Source organism: Phytophthora parasitica (assembly GCF_000247585.1).
Source record: "Phytophthora parasitica INRA-310 unplaced genomic scaffold supercont2.59, whole genome shotgun sequence".
In the NCBI taxonomy this organism is placed as follows: domain Eukaryota; phylum Oomycota; class Peronosporomycetes; order Peronosporales; family Peronosporaceae; genus Phytophthora; species Phytophthora nicotianae.
The window spans coordinates 177,617-190,291 of NW_008649045.1; the positions used below are offsets into that span (position 1 = coordinate 177,617).

Sequence of the window (12,675 nt, forward strand, 5' to 3'; positions counted from 1 at the left end):
TGGCGTCGAGCATGCAACAGCATTTAGTCCAAGAAGATAGCGTGTTAGAAGATTTGTGGATTGGCGCATTAGGAAGCCTGCACATGGGTTGATGAGTGCACCATATCGATGGTCGATTTATGAAAGCTATTATACTGCACTTGGAAAGACTTGGAAATACTATTCGCAACTGGACGCAACAGCGACACCCTCTCGCCGATAATGTAGAAACATCGTGGCATCTCCATTTTCACCCTTTTCGCGCCAGACTGAAGTCAATCCAATCTGTCGGTACCAGCACCGTGACGACCAAAAGAGAACCGTTGTCTACCGACATCCCCGCGAGCTTCAATAGCGAATTGAAGGCACTTTTGGAGTTGCGGCCTGAGAAAATCCGATGATACTTGAAGTCCTCGTCAACTTGGACGTGAGACGAGGCTAGAAATGTGAACCCATGTGTTGATCATCGAATCTGACTCATATCTGCACCGGCAGTGGGTTCATCCGTGGTTATCGGACAAAAAACACTGGAAATATATCAAGGAACTAGGAATTGGTATTGAAGCATGTACACAATCTGCAACAAACCACGGCTTGCATGGAACTCAAGTGCAGCTGATCCAGCTAATGCGTTCAAATCAAGCAAACATCCACTGCAGTTGAAGGAATCAGCGCGTCTCGTTAGAGCTTTACCCAACGAGTCGGACGACGCCATCGACAATGGTGCTCTGGGAGAAGTGATACAGCAGCCGAAGCTCCCACGCCGTGCCCATACCGTACTGGTCATAAATATCTTTCAGCGTCATAAAGTACTCGAGCTCCTGATCACACAGCAAGTCCTGTCGCATTGCAGCATCGGTGCTCTCTCGCGCTTTGGCCGATTCACTCAGCCCACTGAGCGTGTAGTTCACAACAGGCAGCACAATGTATATGTTGTCGTACTTGTCCAACTTGAGTAGTGCAGCCAGGTGTTTCTTCAAGTGACGAATCTTCAGCTTGGGTGACGTGGTGAACAGCGTGCGCTCCAGCTTGGGTGCGTTGGGCTGCTCTTCTTCATGTAGCAGTACGCGGAAGTTCACACGATCAACCGCTGTATCTGTTGACTTAGAGGCAGCAACTTTCGGCTTTTTGCGCGCTGTTTCATCCTCCGAAGCAGCAGCAGACGACGGTGCGGTGTCATTGGGAGATCCACCTCCAGGCGAGCTGCGCTTTTCTCCAACCGGCGGCGACGATGTGTTCGACGGAGACGACGAAGCTGACGTGGCTCCTTCCGTCTTCTTTCTTCCATTGCGCCGCGTCGCTGCCTGACTGAGCACACCCTTGCGTGTGCTCTCCGTGTAGGCATTGTGGAAGTGTCTGGTCCGGTTTAGCTGCTCGATTATTTGGTCCTCGTTGCGTTCGAATTCAGCCAAATTGGGGTGAATCTTGCGGATGAGGGCATCGAAGTTGGCATCAGGGCGCAGTGAACGCTTGGATGGGATGTGGATACGGCACGATGGACATTCACGCTTGCTCTGGCGGATGGCGGTGGAGATGCACTCGCCGCAGAAGCGGTGTAGACATTCCATGACAACCATCGTCTCCTTGATGATACCTAGACAGATAGGGCATGTGAGGTCGGCGTTTAGCTGCCGTATAGACAGCGTCTTGGTCGCGTTCGGGTCCGTAACAGGAGCGCGCGGCTGGCGGTAGATGTCGAAAAGTGTGCAGTCGTCCACCAGCTCGATCTCCTCGTATTTCGACCGCTTGCTGATCTGGCAGTTGGGTGTCCTCGCCACTAGATTGTCATAGTCCTCCCGCGTGAAGGTGTACGGTTTTTGCGGCGGACTCGGCTCCATAGCTTTCTCCAAGTTGACAACGGCTTTGATTGACTTGGTCAAATCGCTTCAAGTCAACGTCATTTTTCAAAATAAGGTGTTCAAAAACCAAAAAGATGTAAAATTCACAATTCAGACGCGGAATCACCGGTTGCGAGTCTACTTCGGCCAGACCTTCTCATGTGCGTGTTGCTATGATGCTCCCTCTCCAATCTTCACCAATTACATGTATCTCTACTTCCATCTAACCCCGTTTGAATTTCCTACAGTGATTATACGAGTCTCCCTGATGTGAATAACGACCAGGATGGACCAGGGAGTTCGAGCGTCTGCGTCTATGTGGAGACGCAATCGACGTGGAGCAAACTCATGTCCAAAGTGCATGAGAATAAGCATTTACCGAGGAATCCTAATACACAGAGGTGAATGGAAATAATTTACCTAAGTACATCAGTTCTCTCGTCAATAGTCACCACATTATGCAGTCAGAGGTGACAGATCAAACTCGACATGCAAATGGAAGGGTCATATATGCAAACACTACATGCAGAAGGCAAATGACCTTAATTTTCAGCGTCGTCCTCCTGCTTCCCTTCCTCATCGCGGTGCAGCTCTGCGTTTGAAACGCGTTCGTCCTCTTCATCGCGTAGTAGCTCTGTGTTCACAGCACGCTCGGTTTCCAGTTGCTTTTTGAGGGCTGCGACTCTCTTCTTCTCTCTCGCTTTAAGCGCCTCATACTGCGCCATTAGATGCTGAAACTCCTTGGTTAGGAATACTTTCTCCTCCTCCGTGTCCTTCTTCGCTTGATCTGCTTGTAGTGCCTTCGTTTTCCAGCTTTCAGCTTCAGCACGTGCCGCTTTTCGGGCAGCAACTTCCACTGCACACTGCTCCTCCAACTTCTTGACGGTGGCTTGCAAAGATTGCACCTCTTGAGTGGCCTCCTTGGCGTCGCTCTCCTTCGTCTTGACGTTGCCTATGTCCTTTGCGTCCAGATCAAGCATCTTCAACTGGTTCTGAAGCTGCCGCAACTTCCTCTTGCTGCGGCCTCGCGAGCAGATGCTCTGGAGCTTCTGCCTCTTGACGCTGAAGCCTGGGAAGCGGGTTTGCATCTCACTCTCAATGCTGGCCCACTTCCCGCCGTAGTGTGCGGGTCCCTCTCTCCAAGCCGGGAACGCTTCGTCTAGCTTAAGGAGAAGCTTATGCTCCTCCACCGCCAAGAGATGCGACAGAGTTCCATATCTAATGTCCTCTCCTCCAGCTTTGGTTTCTTTTGGGCTGGTCCTTCCTCGAATGGCTGCTCAACATCACCCGTGATATGCTCGTGGTTGTCAGTCTGTTCCATGGCACCAAACTGGAGAATTTGCAATGACGACGAGCTACATCTTAACGGTGATATCCTCTTCCCAGAGAGTGAAGGTCAACTTCAACTTGGTATCACTCTCCTTATCTCCTCACTTTAGTGCCCTACCGATCACATTAGACACGTGTATCACAGTAATGGCAACCAGTGCCGCTATCCGACGCCAGAAGCAGCGGCTGGACGTGCCCCTCGTTGGCCTCTTCCTCTTCTCTGTGTACCTCAAGCTGCTGCTGCTACCGTCCTACACCAGCACCGACTTTGAAGTGCATCGCAATTGGCTTAGCCTCACACACGAGCTACCGCGTCACCTCTGGTACCATGAAAGCACTAGCGAGTGGACACTGGACTACCCGCCCTTCTTCGCCTTCTTCGAGTACGCACTGAGCTTCGTGGCGGTCGCAGTGGACAGTTCCATACTGCAAATAAGCGCTACACCCGTGTTCTCGCCCTCCATTTTGCTCTTCCAACGGATCAGCGTCATCGTGTCTGACGTTGTGCTGTTCTACGCTCTACACACCTACTGCTCGTCCTGGCCTACCGTCACCACGACAGAGTGGGCGTTCTCTAAGGCCAAACGACTGGCAATTATGCTCATCACAGTACTGGACGCGGGGCTTCTCTACGTAGACCATATCCACTTCCAATACAACGGGATGCTACTCGGACTTCTCATCCTGTCGGCCACCAAGTTCAGACTGCAGCAGGACCTGCAAGGAGCTTTCTTGTACGCTGTTCTGCTCATGTTCAAGCACATTTACTTGTACGCAGCGCCGCTGTACTTCATCTATCTCCTTGGACACTATTGCTACGTCAAGAAACCGGAGTCCGAGTCGTCCGATAGTGATGAAGATGCCAAGGGGAAGCTGATTAGGAAGAGGTCGATCTCCAGTACAGATGTCCATGAGACGATTCAGGATTTCCATGACGGTAACGTCGTCTTTTCCTTCGTCAACTTCGTGAAGCTTGGAGTGATGGTACTAGCGGTGTTCACCTTCGCGTTCGGGAGTATCCTGTGGAACCACGAGGACCCGATCGCCGGGATGAAGCAAATCGTGTCACGACTGTTTCCAGTGCAGAGAGGTCTCTGTCACGCGTACTGGGCGCCGAACGTCTGGGCGCTGTATGCGTTCCTCGATAAGGCGTTGGTGATCCTCGGGTTCCCAGCTTCTACTGAAGGTGTCGCACTGATGAGTGGTGGACTCGTGCAGGAGGCGACTTTCGCTGTACTGCCCACAGTTTCTCCGCTAGTGTGTGTTGTGCTGACGTTCGCTATGATGACTCCAGTACTGCGAAGTATATGGAAGTACCCGGACTCGTCGTTGTTCACCAGTGCGCTTGCTTACTGCATGCTGTGCTCGTTCCTGCTGGGCTATCATGTGCACGAGAAGGCTATTCTTCAAGTGACACTGCCGTTGGCTCTCATGGCTGCCGATAGTGTGGCCAGTATGCGTTTGTACAGATTTGCGTCTGGTGTTGCGACGATCTCGCTCTTCCCGCTGTTATTCACGCCTGCTGAGCAGGGATCCAAGGTGCTGCTGGGTGCGTGTCATGCTCTATTGGCTGAGGTCGTTCTCATCCCACTGCTCAAGCATTCGTTAAAGGAACGACACATTAAGGTCACCGCTGTACGCATGTCTATCTTCGAGCGGGTTTACTTAGCAGGACTAGCAGGCCTCGCTTTGTTAGCTGCGGTGTTCCCTTACATCCCTCGGATCGGCACTCGATATCCATTCCTGCCTCTTATGTTGATCTCCGTGGGCTGTGGTATTGGAAACCTTTACGTATGGGGCTTCACAGTCACTCAGCATTTCCGTAAACTCGACGCTGTCAAGTACTACCTCGACGCACAAAGACCAAAGTAAGTGGCTTGATGCGATCTTTAGACACTTCAAAGAGATAGATGAGTGTTGTTTTCTTTATTCTTTTGTTGTTGTTTTTTTCTTCTGCACTACATGCATGGGTAAGGTGTTCGTAGTCTTACCACTCTCTACGACAGCTTGCCCAGTTGCTGCTTCTTCTTGATGGAGTTCATGGTGTGGAAAACCCCCGAGTCTACGAGGCCCAGAATGGTGAATACACCGCCAATCACTGCACACAGGTGGGTGATGAAGTGATAGAACGGAATGTTGTCCGTCGTGATCTGCACTACCAACGGCGAGATGTCGAACGTGAAGAGCGCAGACGGCGTCTTGTCCTCGTACTGTGTGGTAGTAGCTGAGAACTCATAAGATCGCTGCTGTAAGTGCGTCTTCCGTGAGTTATCCTGGTTGTCAAAGCCCACAACCTGCATCGGCCACAGCAGAGTCAGTATCACACATTATCCCTCTCAAACCTGCACTACACGTACGTTCAAGAAGTGCTGCACAGTGACGTTTTCGCTCTCGATAGTGTACATCTTCGAATCCAGCGGGAATCGGTTGGACGGCGCTGCGAGCATGTGGCTGCCTCCTTTGAACAAATTCTCGGTGCGTCGGACTTGACCGAAGGAGAAGTGGTTCACGACATGGGAGACATCGATGGCTTGTGCATTAAACGACACGTCGTCGGAGCGCGCGGTGAACACAAGTCCGCCAGGGACACGGTTGACACTGATACTTCCCGATATCTCGCATCCCTCCACTGCACCAGTCTGTATCGTGCTGGACGGACGGCGCTTCTTAAAGTCAATGCCCTCCAAGTTCTCCTGGCTCACTCGAACCGGCAGTGGGAGGCCAAGACGGTCGTTGTTCACGTTCACTTCTTCAGCAAAATCGGCATCAGGCTCCAGACGACGGAAAAATAGGTCCAGGAACTGTAATAGGTGCTCGGTCTTGCGCGGTCCGTTGTAGATATAACGCGTGGATGTGCTTCCGTACATGTAGATTAGCATAGAAGGGAAAGCACGGATATGTGCGCGACGACAGAGCCACACAGCTTCCGGGTCTGTGCAGTCCACTGAGGCCATACGCACCATCTCACTGTACTCTGGGTGGTCGGGCAATTGGGCTGCCGCGCGCTCCCATTCAGGGTGGAGTTGGTGGCAGAATGGACACCAGGGAGCGTAGAAATTCACAAGTACGAGTTCGTATTTGGCCATGAAATCGTCGAAGTTCTTGGTGGTCAAAGGTGTGGAGTAGTGGACGTTGGCGCCCTTGGTGTCTCGGTGGACACCTCCCCATACCGGGATACCCTTCTCGTGGTTGTCGATCACCACCTCATCCAGACGCTCCACTTGATTGGAAGAGCGGTCAGCAGCGAGGCGGAAGTGGCGAATGTGGCGCGTGAGGTTGGTGAAGCGCTGGCCCATGTGGTCCTCGAGATCAACGCTCGCGACGGAACAAGGTACATTGAGCAGACTTACGTTGAAGTTAACACGCAGTCGATCCTCCTGGTGCTCGTCCATTACGACGGTAGTCTTGGTACTCTGATAGCGATAAGCTTCCCAGTGGGTGATCAGTAATAGTCCCATGATGGCGAAGGACAGCAGTGAGAAGAAGCTGCCCGAGTACGTGTGCACCTTCAGGTCTTCGGGCACATGTCTTGAGAGAACCAGAGAGAATTACAAGATGAAAGTTAGATGAGGATACTTGCAAGACAAGGGAGATTTGGTGCATGAAGTGTGAAGCGCTGCAGGCGAGTAGAAGGGGAGACAACACGCACCGGAAGAAGTCGAACTTCGCCATTTTTGGCGCCGAGATGCCACGTCGACGATTGCGAATTGTTGTGGATAGAGTTGGGATTTTAGCCAATGATAAAGTAAAACGATACCGATTGGTGAGAATTGTCTAACTCTGATTAGTGGACCGCCTTCTATTTGTGTTGCTGAAAGAGCATTGACAGGTGATACCATTTCGTCCTGGATCAGTAGTGCGGCTTCCAGGAAAGCAAATGACGCTCTTCACGTTTGCAAACACTCGTTCTGGCCGGGTACTAATGCTAAAGTTGATTAAAATAGAAGTGTATTTAATCCCGTCCTCGAAAACCAGGCTATGAACGATTGAAACATGACTCACGGTCTTAGGTTTGCTAAGTTAGTCATGCTTCCTCTTACGGAGATGCTTGCATTCGCCCTTGTGCTTCTTCTTCAGAGATGGATCTAAGCACCAACCGACCTTGAATAGACACTTGTTGGCGTAGGTGACTCCATCGGAGCCGCAGATCGGGATATACTCGCGAGTGCATCTAGTCGGGCACAAGTCCTCGGGATCAATCTGCTTCTCTTCAAGCATGGCAGACGCCCCAGAGAGCTGGAGCAGTGCAGCAAGCGCGAACATCGCCAGTGTCTTCACGTTCATCGTCTTAAGTCCCTTGTTTCTTGCAGGGAGAGTGCGGCTTGTGTTGTTCGAAGCGAAATGTCAACTGAACCAGGTGCGTCCAATCCTGTCAACATCATGTGATGGGGTTGATTGTCACCAAACAGACAAGTCAAAAGCAATCCATTCAGATGTACGGTCCGGCCGAACCAGCCATTGAGACGGAACTATTAAAATAGTTCCGTCCGTATTGCAAGCATGCATTTGTTCGTCGTTCGGAAAGAAATGTACCTTTTCAATAACATCAGTACACGCACAGAGGAAACAGTTGACGAACGCGTAAACTATTACGCAGGATCTATAATACGGTGTACAAACGTAGATAATCTGTACGTCAACGTAATTGTCATCGCGCATTGCATTTCCTGCACTCTGTTTTTCTCTACGAACAATTTGGTGATAATCGTGATCGTGAACCTGCTCCATTCAAGCGGGGCCTGGGCGAGAATTAGTGCTACCCAAGATGAAAAATGCCCAGTTCTGTGCTCTCGCGAGTTGATACGCGTTTGTGGGTCCAACGGCGTCACCTACGATAACGAATGCCTGCTGGAAGTTGCTCAGTGCAAGAACCGGAGAGTCAAGCTGAGGCACAAGGGCCGATGTCACAAGTGAAAAAGGTAAGTTGGTCAAAGACTACTTATACGTTGCGCTTTCTGACTAGTGGACCTTTGTTCGACAGCTCGTCACGTTAAAATCCGTAGCTAGGAGCTGATTCATTGTGCAATTATGGTAATGTAAGGATAAAAAATAGTAGTAAAGGAGAAGCATCGAAATGAATAACGTAACACTTAAAAGAAAACCCAAAAATACTAGTATGTTGATAAATTCCACGTGATAGACTACTGGTTTGTTTCTGCGTTGCCATTGCTGATGGCTTCTACGACTGAAAATATGAAAGCCACACGCCCAGTGAAAACTTTACAAAACTGAGTGTATTGATGCTCACGTCGGCCTCATGTCTACTGTCCTTTTGGCATACTTCTGGGTCCGCTCATTGATACTTAGTACACTTCCCATCATGATTCTTCGCGATCGTCGAGTTCTCGCAATGCGCAAACTCCAGTAGGCAGTCGTTGCCATACGTGACGCCGTCCGTGCCGCACACGGGCGTCCAGTCGCGCTCGCAGTTGTCGTCGCACTCTTCTACGTTCCTCTCCTTGGTCACCGTCATGTGCAACATCGCCTCGTCCGCCTCCGCGCGTGCCCAAACGCCCGTGAGCGCAAGCGCCACCATTGCTGATATCACCGCCTTGTTCATGCTGCTGAACTGAACTGACTTTCGATTGCAAAAACAAACAACAAAATTATTGTATCAAAAGTTAAAATTTAGTCAATAATTGTTAGAACACAAACAGTACTTTTCGGTATTCCACAACTCTAAAACTACTGCAAGTTGAACATTCTTTTATCTGGAAATGCGAGCAACCAACGCGCCCACTACTTCAATGAGCTGATCTGGCGCAATAGCATAGACCTCGTCGGCTTTTCCAGCGCCACAGAGGAGATATTCTTCTGCCTGAAGGTAATTATCCAAGATAATCTGTGTAGCCTGCTGTTCTCGCAAACCAATAGGCCCCAAACATCCTCGTGAATAACCAAACACTCTCACGAGAGCCTGAAAAGAAAACACACACACAAAACAAGTATGAAGCACGTGAGCGGTGACAATAAATAAACCAACATGGCCCAAAATACGACGCACCACTTGATCAGCTAATGAAATGTCCTCTGAGTCTGCTTCCAGTAGAGCACCTAAGGCATGCATATCGATGGATCGATCCAGCGCCAACACAGCTACCACATACTCAACTCGTCTTGGCGCATTTACTTGCTTCTCTCTCCGAACAAGCAATGCAATACTCTTGACAATTAATCCCTCCTGTTCGTTCTTGTCATACTTCAGGAATCGAGCCTCCAATCCGTAGGCTTGCAATGCAGCTTTGACGTGCTGCTTTCCAAGCGGTTGTAACGCAGAAGTCAGAGTCCACGCATGTGAAAAGCTCCGGCTGGCATCGAAGCGCTTCATAAATTCTCGGACGCGTTCATTTACGGAATAATGTTCATCTTTCACAAAATGTACATCCGCAAGCAGATGCAGGGACAGGCGTTGAACGACGTACGCATCTTTTGCTGCGTATTTCAGCTGGCTGGTGGTCAGAGGGCGGTTACCCCAGTCCGAGCATTGCTGCTCCTTGTCCACCTTTTCTCCCAAACACTCACGATACAATCGCGACAATCCCCAGTGTTTAGCTGGAACGTGTCGAAACAAGGCGAGCTGTTTCAGCTCTAATAGCAGAGGAGTAGCCCGTTCCTTGTTGCTTTGAAGTTCTTCTAGTTCCGGGAATGAATTCTTAATTCTTTGAATGTCGCTGGATACACAAAAACCGATCAGCATGAGCGGAGATAAGGGCCTCCAGATAAAGCGTAGCGGAGCAGCGGCTACTACTCCAAGAACTTGAACATCAACCACGTAAACGATATCTCCAACAGCGAGTTGGTAAATGCTTAAACCTTCCAGGTCTTCGTTGCTTAAATCATCAGGATCTGCGATTTCAGTGCCATTTGAAGTCGAAGTTTGCTCTTTCATCAGAAATTGTGGTCTCCATTCACAGTCAATCCCCACAAGCATGTTCCGAACAACTGAGTTCTCATCTTCCGCATTAAGGACGTTCAGCTCTTGTTTCTTCAGGCGTCGAACAACTTCTTCTATTTCTTCAAGACAATCAACGTATTTCCACTTGAGTTCAAACTTCTCAACCTTATTCAACGATAGGTTCTTGGCATGGTTAATCGGTTGACCAAGCAGGTAAGAGGGGATAGTATCGTTTGCCATGAGATCAGCGCTTTGCTGTGTCAAAATAGAGTCATTGGCACTCTGTAATCCAACAGCAACCTTTTGCAATCGCTTTAAAGCTTTTGTCATGTTTAATAGTGACAGATGCTTGAAGAGCGTTTGAATCATGCCATGATCCTGCACCACAGTGGCAAGTCGCTCTGCGTTTTGCCAGTCGTGCTGTTTAACTAATTCGGCAAAAATATTTTGAATTCTGTGTCCATCCGCTGTTGTTTTGCCAATACGAAACACACGAATTACTTCAACCACAACAGAATTCCATCGAGAATTGCGAGCAGCAAGCAGTTTGTCGAGGAAACTAAACTGACTGCTCTTTTCTGGTCCTCCCCACTTCATCTCATCAGCGCTATTCAGAGTCAGATCGATAGCTCGTAGAACGAGATTGAGGAACTCCCACCGTTCAGAACCACGAGCAACTTCAGTAAGAAGTGTAACCCAATCCAAGCATTCTTGTGAAGAAGATTCGGTTGGTATATCCGACTCAAACTCACGATTCAATCCATCATAAACGTCCAATAGCAGATACCCCACTCGACTGGTATGCTTCGATTCATCGTCTCGATTGACACCAAAAATGAGAAACGCTAAGCATGAACGAATGTATGAGGATTCTTCGCCCACACCAGTACAATTCAGTCTTCTCCAAAGTAAAAGTTCCCTAGTCGATCTCTTCAAATCTGCATGGGTAAACAGAACGTCACCAGCGCTCAATACCGACACCAGCTCCTGACAGAGATTGCGTGGGTTAGTACTAGCAGGATCAGTAAAGTGATGCCTTTTCTCCTCCCCTGCGGCGGCCTCATTCACGTCTGGCTTAATAAAGCCTTCGTCAGCACAATCAAAACGACGTGATCCATACTCGCGCTCCCCAGTTCCAGCTGCGTCATTTCGTAGAGTACGTCGGAATCGCACAGGTTCATGGCACAGAGGCGATGGATCCCAGCACTTGGGATCAAGAATGAACCCTCGAGAGATCTCGTACCAGTGCTGGTTACCATCTTTAACATTTTTCGGGTAACGAACAATTTCAGCCACCAGCAACGGCATCGCTACCCCACCACTTTTGTTCGTCTCAGTCGATGCTGTAACTTTTTGAAAATGTTCCCGTACAAATATTATCAATTCGTCAAGTGTCAGTGCTTCCACTTCCGGGATATCCAGTCTGTTATTACTCTCAACAATAACCTGACCAGAAGTTTTGTCCTCCAGAGCAACTACAGGACACAACCAGTGTAGTTTAGGTAAGATCACAAATCGACTTTCACCTATCGTTGCTTGGTTCGCTCGTACTTTTGCAGGCAAATCCGTCTCCATGTCGGTTGTCCACCAACCTCGCAAGTGATCAGTTGCGATGTTAGGATTCAAACAAGTCTTCAATTCGGTTGTAACTTTGGCAGGATTCCGATGGAAATACCAGTCGTGAGCAATAGAAGTCTCCAAGGTTGAAACAAAATGAGTCAGCGGTTCGAACAGATACCCACGTAGCACGATGTGTGACTGCACATTGGTGCTGTAAGTCTCCTCCAACCACGTGCGTACACTTTCACCTCGACGCATGGCCAACTTCCGATCCACTTCTTGAGCTCGCCACGCCAAGTTTTCTCCAAGATGCGGTCCAACATACTGCTCCAATGGAACATTTCCGATATCTCCGTTTACATGTTTTCCAGTGCAGTTCTCGCCAGTATTGCTGTCAATAGGATTGAGCAAGAAGAATTTGACTGATGACTCGACATGGAAGTCTCGTTGCTTTCCATTCTGAAAATTGCAGCGAAAAAGAAACTTCAATTGTCCCACTGTTCTGTTCGTGGACGACACAACTTGTTTACCAATTGCCATCTTCTCCGTTCCAAAGTGAGGGCAGAAGCGCAGCCAGAACTCGAGTAATGTCGAGAAGTAGACGCCCAGCGCTAACGATCGACCGTTCGACGTTGTTTCTGCATACAGCGTATTTGCGTCAATTAGTGCAAACAATCACCTCAATCCACATATAAAAATGTTGTCGTTTACCTTGCAGGAACGTCAGCAACGGCGTTGGGTCTTGTACGAGGGCGTTCAGCCAGTCGGTGACCACATCGAATTTCAAAGCTTCGACGCCAAATTCCGCCGGTAAAACAGGAAATCGATCGTCGCTGAGCAAATGTGGACTGGTGACGGTCCACAACAAGTCACGCACCACCTTGGGCATGCTCAAGACGCTTGGCAGACGGGAACACACATCGCCCGAGGAGGACATTTGCTTGGTCTCCGACAAGCGAAAACCGTTATAACCATTTACTTTCAGTACATTTAATGTACATGGTTATTTATAACGGTTTACGATTGGTCAAAATACTATCATGTAAAGAATAACCTGCAAAAATTACTTCAATA

General features: G+C 49.3%; 6 protein-coding genes across 6 annotated transcripts; 1 reads left to right on the forward strand and 5 right to left on the reverse strand.

Annotated features, from left to right (window-relative positions):
* Window positions 1–518: 518 nt before the first annotated feature.
* On the reverse strand, window positions 519–1,817 carry PPTG_16796 (hypothetical protein; the record flags this gene model as incomplete). The annotated part of the gene is made up of 1 exon (XM_008914299.1): window positions 519–1,817. One exon carries the CDS (start codon window positions 1,815–1,817, stop codon window positions 669–671), a length of 1,149 nt encoding a protein of 382 aa, XP_008912547.1. The 3' UTR covers window positions 519–668.
* A 449-nt stretch (window positions 1,818–2,266) lies between these two features.
* Window positions 2,267–2,905, reverse strand: PPTG_16797 (hypothetical protein; the record flags this gene model as incomplete). Its single annotated transcript, XM_008914300.1, has 1 exon — window positions 2,267–2,905. One exon carries the CDS (start codon window positions 2,903–2,905, stop codon window positions 2,360–2,362), a length of 546 nt encoding a protein of 181 aa, XP_008912548.1. The 3' UTR covers window positions 2,267–2,359.
* Window positions 2,906–3,245: 340 nt separating this feature from the next.
* Window positions 3,246–5,066, forward strand: PPTG_16798 (hypothetical protein). Its single transcript, XM_008914301.1, has one exon. It carries the CDS (start codon window positions 3,294–3,296, stop codon window positions 5,016–5,018), a length of 1,725 nt encoding a protein of 574 aa, XP_008912549.1. The 5' UTR covers window positions 3,246–3,293; the 3' UTR covers window positions 5,019–5,066.
* PPTG_16799 (hypothetical protein) lies at window positions 5,033–6,873 on the reverse strand. Its single transcript, XM_008914302.1, has 3 exons — window positions 6,796–6,873; window positions 5,504–6,674; window positions 5,033–5,440 (listed from the first exon to the last, which is right to left on the reverse strand). Exons 1-3 carry the CDS (start codon window positions 6,816–6,818, stop codon window positions 5,144–5,146), a joined length of 1,491 nt encoding a protein of 496 aa, XP_008912550.1. The 5' UTR covers window positions 6,819–6,873; the 3' UTR covers window positions 5,033–5,143.
* A 293-nt stretch (window positions 6,874–7,166) lies between these two features.
* On the reverse strand, window positions 7,167–8,706 carry PPTG_16800 (hypothetical protein; the record flags this gene model as incomplete). The annotated part of the gene is made up of 2 exons (XM_008914303.1): window positions 7,167–7,467; window positions 8,459–8,706. The coding sequence occupies 2 exons, from the start codon at window positions 8,704–8,706 to the stop codon at window positions 7,167–7,169; spliced, it is 549 nt and encodes a 182-aa protein (XP_008912551.1).
* Window positions 8,707–8,753: 47 nt separating this feature from the next.
* Window positions 8,754–12,583, reverse strand: PPTG_16801 (hypothetical protein). The gene is made up of 3 exons (XM_008914304.1): window positions 12,313–12,583; window positions 9,151–12,239; window positions 8,754–9,063 (listed from the first exon to the last, which is right to left on the reverse strand). Exons 1-3 carry the CDS (start codon window positions 12,536–12,538, stop codon window positions 8,854–8,856), a joined length of 3,525 nt encoding a protein of 1,174 aa, XP_008912552.1. The 5' UTR covers window positions 12,539–12,583; the 3' UTR covers window positions 8,754–8,853.
* Window positions 12,584–12,675: the final 92 nt, after the last annotated feature.